The sequence below is a fragment of the Rhincodon typus genome, unplaced genomic scaffold (assembly GCF_021869965.1).
Source record: "Rhincodon typus isolate 14 unplaced genomic scaffold, sRhiTyp1.1 hic_rhity00002530, whole genome shotgun sequence".
NCBI lineage: Eukaryota > Metazoa > Chordata > Chondrichthyes > Orectolobiformes > Rhincodontidae > Rhincodon > Rhincodon typus.
The window spans coordinates 16,939-25,000 of record NW_025968168.1 but is presented as its reverse complement, the minus strand read 5'-3'; the positions used below and the strand labels follow the sequence as shown (position 1 = coordinate 25,000).

Sequence of the window (8,062 nt, the reverse complement as noted above, 5' to 3'; positions counted from 1 at the left end):
CAAAGTGTATATTTCACATTTAGCTATGTTGTACTACATCTGCCATATGTCCGCTCACTCACTCAATTTGTCCAAATCACTTTGAAGGTCACAACTCTCAATCCTATTTAGTTTCATCACCAACAAACTTGGAAATATTGCATTTGGTTCCCTCATCCAGGTGATTTATATATAGCTTGAATAGCTGGGGCCCAAGCACTGGTACCACTAATCACTGCCAACCACTCAGGAAAAAACACCCATTATTCTCACTCTGTCACCTGTCTCTCAAACAATTCTCAATTCATGCTGATATATTATCCCCAACCCATGTGTTTTAATTTTTCCCACTAACCTTTTATGTGGAACCTTATCATAAGCCTTATTAAAATCCAAATATACCACATTCACTGATTCTCCCCTACCTATCCTGGTATTTACATCCTCAAAACACTCCAGTAGATTTTCCTTTCATAAAACCATGCTGTCTTTGTCCAGTTCCATTAATATTTTCCATCTTCTCTTATAACATCTTTTTCCACTAGTGATGTCGGCTAACTAGTCAGCAAAAATACATCCCAGTAAGGATGAAAGATTCTGAGAGGGATAAATCGACCAAAATTAAACCGAGAGAGTTAAGGAGAATATTAAGTTGAAAGGAAAAGCATATAATGAGGCAAGAGTCGGTGATAGCTCCGAAGACTGGGATAAATTTAGAATCCAGCAAAAGACTGTAAAGACAAAGAAAGGCAACCATGATTACAAACTAGCAAGGAATATAAATACTGACAAAAGGAGTTTCTTTAAACATATAAAAAAGAAAGAGAAAGGTCAAAGTTAAAAAATAAATTTGGGAGATGATTGTGGGGAAAAAGGAAATGGCAGAAGAGTTAAACAGATATTTTGCATCAGTCTTTACAGTGGAAGATACTTCAAACATCCCATTAATACTAAATGACATGACAAACTTTCCCTAATATCAGTACACTTGGACAGTGAAGGCCATTAGTTTAACTGGGACAACGTAACCATTGTAGCCCAAGCCAAACATAAACATGCACAGGAATTCCTGGAGGCATGGTTCTCAACCCATAATGCAATCAACAAACATATAGAATTGGACCCCATATACAAACCCATACAGAACAAAACTGGAAATGACACATCTCACCATAACTGACCGGACAGTATAAATTCCAAGTAGAGTAGAACAACATTGCTTCATCGGAGGCCTCACCGATGATATTATCTAGCATGGTGACAAGATGTGTGAATGAAAACAAGCCAGCTCGGTGAGCAAGTCAACAACCTCACCCAGAATCTGAGCTACAAATTTTTGCAAAAACCTCAAAGCTTCATATTTCCTCGGTCTCTTTTAATGTAATTTTATTTCTTCTGTGAGGGTCCACTGTAATTAAACTGTTTAAAAGCTGAACCAGTACCTATAAAACTCCTAGAAAACCTTATTTTCAGTTTTAAAGTCTCCTCTAATCTTATTATTTATTAATATAACACATTTCTCAAATATTGGCGTACAACCCACATAAGAAAGTAACATCATGCAGCATGAGAATGTCTGAACGTTTTTCTTTATAATATTTTATTCATTCACGGGATGAGGTGTTGCTGGCCAGGCAGCATTTATTGCCCATCTCTAAGTGCCCAGAGGGCAGTTAAGAATCAACCACAATAAAGTGTGGAGTCACATGTAGGCCAGACCAGGTAAGGATGGCAGTTTCCTTTTCTGAAAGACATTAGTGAACCAGATGGGTTTTTCCTGATAGTTGGCAATAGATTTACGGTCACCATTAAATTCTTAATTCCAGATATTTATTGAATTCAAATTCCACCACCTGCCATGGTGGGATTCAAACCCGGGTCTCCAGAATGTTATATGGGTTTCTGGATTAACAGTCTAGCGATGCCTCCCCTCTGATGAACATAGTGAGGTCTGCTTTTTCAGCCAGACAGATGACACTGAAAAATACCATCCTTTAGAAGCACCCCTTAGGCCATAGACTAATTTGTTTCATTTTCATCGTTTTCTTTCTGTACTATCTCTCTGGTCAAGAAAACATTTCCTACCAAGAAGTATTGTCCTGCAGAAATATGCCTTTCATGTCAATTGATCTGTGGGTGGCCAAAGGAGCAATAAAGATTCCTCGTGTTACTTATTCTGATGCTTGTATCACTCTAATAACCAGCCTCATGCCTGTCCTGAGAGGCCTGCCCCGTCGTGAAATCCCCATCCTCCTGAACAACCACAGCCCAACCCTGAGACCTCAGCCTTCCCAAAAGCCCTGTCCTGTCCAGAAACCCAGCCCAATTTTTAAAAATTCATTCATGAGATGTGTGCATTGTTATGTCCCATCCCTACTTGCCCTTGAGAAGGTGGCAGTGAGCTGCTGCCTTGAAATGCTGCCATCCACTTGCTATAGGTGGACCCACAGTGCTATTAGGGAGGGTATTCTGCAATTTTGACCCAGTCACAGTGAAGAATCAGCGATATATTTCCAAGTCAGGGCAGTGAGTGACTTAAAGGGGAACTTGAAGGTGATGGTCTTCCCACATATTTGCTGCCATATTGTCCTTCTAGATGGAAGTGGTCCTTGTAGATGGTTACACAATGAGCTCCGGTGTTGAAGGGACTAAATCTTTGATGAATTTAATGTCAATTAAGTGGGCCGATGTGGCCTGGATGGGGTAAGTTTCTCCATCATATTGTGTTTCTTTCACATTTCCAGCATCCGCAGTATTTTGGTTTTATTTCTATTTTTCCTTCTGGCTCTGGTCACCACAGGATATAACCAGTGAGCCCCGCCCCTGCTGCTAGCCCCGCCCCGCCTGTAGCTCCACCCCCACGCATAGTCCCGCCCACACCAGTACTCCATCCCACGCGTTGTACCGCCCCGCCGGTAGCTCCACCCCACGCGTTGTTCCGCCCCTATCGGTAGCTCCAACCCCTGCTGTTGGTCCCCCCCCCCGCCGCATGTAGCCGCACCCACCAACAGCCCTGCCCCCTCCCGGTGGAAGCGGAGTGGCGCCGCCATGTCCTTCATCGCCGGGCAGCCTGTCACTGCGGTTGTGGTAAGTGCAAATGGAAAGTGCGTCTGGTTTCTAGGGATTACTCCGGGTCAGACGCGCTGCTGTCAGGGTGGGTGACCGAGGTGAGTGGGAAGTCGGGGCCCGGTCACTCCGCCCTTTTACCTTGTTTATCTTGGCGATGGCTCGGGCCCGCTGTTCCTCATCCTCCAGCAGCAGCCGCGCTCTGTCGTAGGTTCCACACCCTCCACTCCCATCGCATTATCCCTTTCCCTCCCCCTCCTCACCCGCCCCCGCTTCCCCCTCTGCTGCCTCTGGTCCCCTGCCCTGTCACCCCCAGTTACTTTAAAAAGACCGCCTATCCCATCCAAATCCCCTTCAACTATCCCCTTTCTCCTCTTGATCAATGTCCATCTTGTTTGGTACAGAACGAGTACAGGCTGTGTGGCTGTGCAGCGGCCGTGGCTACGTGGTTTATGAGCACTGTTAAACCTTGTTCCTACCCTGAACGATTATGCACTTGTCACTGCACGGTTACATTCCTCAATGTTGAGACAGGCTATGAGATCAGTGGGTGAGGCCTTATTTTCTGCTTTATGATAGTGTTCAGCTTTTCTGGATGGGAAATTTGAATGTTGAAACAGTTAGACTTGTTGCAAGATGTCAGAGGACGTTCTCATTACTATATACGTAATTCAGGGATGACTGCATCTTTCGAGAGTGATTGAATCACTGCTCACTGCATTGTGTTTGAAATACGTTGCTTCAGCATTTGGTATAACTTTAGAAGCAGTACCTTTCCCATTGCTGAGCATTAGCTTAGTGGCTGTTGTAGAGATTGACAGTTTATGAAGTGATGATCATGGTTGGATTAAGGTTAAGGTTCCCATTGTGCTGTGCATGTTTCAATCATGCAGTGTAGCTCTTTTACTGGACCAAAAAAGTGTTAGACTGTTTTCTTTGTTTCCATTTGGTCTTGTTTGAGTGTGACTTTGAACGATTGCAAGATACTGATACTACAGGTTCCAGACTCTCAGCAATGCAGTTGACTTTCAACTGCCCTCTGAAATGGCCTAGCAAGCCACTCAGTTGTACCAATCGCTACAAAGACTCAAAGAAATGAAACTGGACAGATCACCTGGCATCAACCTAGGCACTGGAAAAGACAAGGGCAGAAACGGCCCTGTTGGCCCTGTTGACCCTGCAAAGTCCCCCTCACTAACATCTGGGGGTTAGTGCCAAAATTGGGAGAGCTGTCTCACAGACAAGTCAAGCAACAGCCTGACATAGTCATACTCACAGAATCATACCTTACAGACAATGGCCCAGACACCACCATCACCATCCCTGGATATGTCCTGTCTCACCGGCAGGACAGACCCAGCAGATGGTGGTGGCACAGTGGTAAACAGTCGGGAGGGTGTTGCTCTGGGAGTCCTCAACATTGACCCTGGATCCCATGAAGTCTCATGGCTTCAGGTTAAATATAGTCAAGGAAACCTCCTGCTGATTACCACATACTGTCCTCCCTCAGCTGATGAATCAGTACTCCTCAATGTTGACCAGCACTTAGAGGAAGCACTGAGGATGGCAAGGGCACAAAATGTACTCTGGGTGGGGGATTTCAATGTCCACTGTGCTAAATGGGACAAACTTTGCACACATCTAGCAACTCAAGACTGGGCATCCATGAGGTGCTGTGGGCCATCAACAGCAGCAGAATTGTACTCCAGCACAATCTGTAACCTCATGGCCCGGCATATCCGCTATTCAACCATTACCATCAAGCCAGGGGATCAACCCTGGTTCAATGAAGAGTGCAAGAAGGCATGCCAGGAGAAGCACCAGGCATACCTGAAGATGAGATATCAACCTAGTGAAGCCACCAAACAGGACTACTTGCATGCCAAACAGCGAAAGCAGCAAGTGGTAGACAGAGCTTAGCGATCCCACAACCAATGGATCAGATCTAAGCTCTGCAGTCGTGAATGGTGGTGGACAATTAAACAACTCACTGGAGGAGGAGGCTCCACAAATATCCCTGTCCTCAACAATGGAAGAGCCCAGCACATCAATGCAAAAGATTAGGCTGAAGCATTCACAGCAATCTTCAGCCAGAAGTGCCGAGTGGACGATCCATCTCGGCCTCCTCCAGTGGTCCCCAGCATTACAGATACCAGTCTTCAGCCAATTTGATTCACTCCACGTGATATCAAGAAATGGTTGGAGACACTGGTTACTGCAAAAGCTACTGGCCCTGACAACATTCCGGCATTAGTACTGAAGACTTGTGCTCCAGAACTTGCTGCTCCCTTAGCCAAGCTGTTCCAGTATAGTTACAACACTGGTATCTACCCGACAATGTGGATAATTGCCCAAGTATGTGCTGTACGTAAAAAGCAGGACAAATCCAACCCGGCCAATTACCGCCCCATCAGTCTCCTCTCGATCATCAGTAAAGTGATGGAAGGTGTCATCAACAGTGCTATCAAGCAGCACCTGCTCAGAAATAACCTGCTCAGTGACGCCCAGTTTGGGTTCCGCCAGGGCCACTCAGCTCCTGACCTCATTACAGCCTTGGTTCAAACATGGATAAAAGAGCTGAATTCCAGAGGTGAGGTGAGAGTGACAGCCCTTGATATCAAGGCTGCATTCGACCAAGTGTGGCATCAAGGAGCCCGTGAAAAACTGGAATCAATGGGTATCAGAGGGCAAATGATCCAGTGGTTGGAGTCATACCTGACACACAGGAAGATGGTCATGGTTGTGGGAAGTCAATCATCTCAGCTCCAGGACATCTCTGCAGGAGTTCCTCAGGGAAGTGTCCTCGACCCAACCATCTTCAGCTGCTTCATCAATGACCTCCCTCCATCATAAGGTCAGAAGTGGGGATGTTCACCGATGATTGCGTAATGTTCAGCACCGTTCGTGACTTCTCAGATACTGAAGCAATCCGTGTTCAAATGCGACAAGATCTGGACAATATCCAGGCTTGGGCTGACAAGTGGCCAGTGACATTCGCGCCACACAAATGCCAGGCTATGACCATCACCAATAAGAGACAATCTAACCACCGCCCCTTGATATTCAATGGTGTTACCATCACTGAATCCCCCACTATCAACATCCTGGAGGTTACCATTGACCAGAAACTCAACTGGACTCACCACATTAAAAGGTGGCTACAAGAGCAGGCCAGAAGTTGAGAATACTGCAGCGAGTAACTCATCTCCTGACTCCTCAAAGCCTGTCCACCATCTACAAGGCACAAGTCAGGAGTGTGATGGAATACTCTCCACTTCCCTGGATGAGTGCAGTCCCAACAACACTCAAGAAGCTTGACACCATCCAGGACAAAGCAACCCGCTTGATTGGCTCTACATCCACAAGCATTCACTCCCTGCATCACTGACGCTCAGTAGCAGCAGTGTGTACTATCTACAAGATGCACTGTAGAAATTCACCAAAGATCCTCAGACAGCACCTTCCAAACCCACAACACTTCCATCTAGAAAGACAAGGGCAGCAGATATATGGGAAAACCACCACCTCCAAGTTCCCCTCCGAGTCATTCACCGTCCTGACTTGGAAATATATCACCATTCCTTCAGTGTCGCTGGTCACAATCCTGGAATTCCCTCCCTAATAGCATTGTGGGTCAACCCACAGCAGGAGGAATGCAGTGGTTCAAGAAGGCAGCTCACCACCGCCTTCTCAAGGGCAACTGGGGATGGGCAAGAAATGCTGGCCAGCCAGCAACACCCACATCCCACAAAACATGAATCGAAAAAAAAAGGGAGCTAAATTCCAGGTTGTCAAAATAATAACTTGCAGAGTGAGAGGTACCAATTCTGTGTACAGGACAATGTAATAAAATGTGGAGTCAGCAGAGCTTCACATTAAATTATCCCTCAAGGACTGCAGCCTGTTGATTGGATTTTATGGTAAGCACAAGTGAAGTTATTCACATTTGCCTTTAATAAGAGTAACTCAAACAGAAACGTTTGTTTAGATGGTTATAATTTAACTGCAGAAATCAGGATGTTGCCCCAGAATTGTTCTGCCCTCCAGAAACATCACTACATTGATACCTCACCAAAAGACTCAACGTTTAAAAAGGTGTGATTGTGTCAAGTTAGAGTACTTCTGACAGAGAAACAGAAAATTGTCAAGCTTCTTCACTGAACAATAAGAAAGCTATTCACAATGTGATATATAATTACTGCTACTTTGGCTGAGAGAATTAATTTATACGAACATGGAGTCTCCAATTCTTCAGATTTAAATGAACTTTGAAAATTTAGAAAAAAAAATTCATGTTCTCTTCTTAACCTTTTCTTTCCTTCTGTTTTGCCTCCTGTACATAATTTGACATTGAAATTTGCACCTAACCCTTTCAGTATCAGGTGCTATCTTTCAGCGGAGATAATAAACTGAGGTCCCTGTGCCTTCTCAGTTTGGGAAAGATCCAGTTGCACTAGATTGAAGAAGCATTCTCCTTGGTGTCCTTAATTTCTTAATTGCAACAAGACAAAAGTCTGCTCATTATCACATTGCTATTTTGTGGGAGCGTGCTAAATACAAATTGACTGCTATGTTTCCTACATTACAAGAGTAACTCAGTGTAGGAGTACTTTGACTTTAAAGTACTTTGGGACATCCTGAGATAGAGGAAGGTGCTAGAGAAATGCAACTCCCCACTCCTGTTTCGATTCCCCATGATTTAATAAGGATTCTTTAGATGAATTGATTGAGACTTGCCACTTGTTATCCTGTTTGCACGGTCCTCAGATTCTCTGTGGCAGGCACTTTGCTGTTTCTAATAGCTCCAACTTACAGAATAAACGATCATAGGATGTTCATTGGAAATGCATGTCTAATAAATGGCGCAAGTTACTTTTTGCTACTAACAGCTAAATCTGGTACATTGTGTGAACTTAGTACCAGTAGTTTGTGTCTGGTTGCCCAGGATGAATGGTCAAGCTTGCTGTTTAGAACGAAGTGCCCCCACGACCCCGCCACAGGAGATAAAAAGGTGTAG

General features: G+C 44.8%; 1 protein-coding gene across 1 annotated transcript in view; it reads left to right on the top strand.

The window, feature by feature from the left end:
* The first annotated feature begins 2,927 nt into the window (after positions 1-2,927).
* Positions 2,928-8,062, top strand: part of tax1bp3 (Tax1 (human T-cell leukemia virus type I) binding protein 3) — a 17,475-nt gene continuing 12,340 nt past the window's right edge. Inside the window, exon 1 of the mRNA XM_020529681.2 lies at positions 2,928-3,066. Within this exon, the coding sequence (XP_020385270.1) occupies positions 3,028-3,066 (39 nt within the window). The 5' untranslated portion in view covers positions 2,928-3,027. The remainder of the gene's footprint in view (positions 3,067-8,062) is intronic.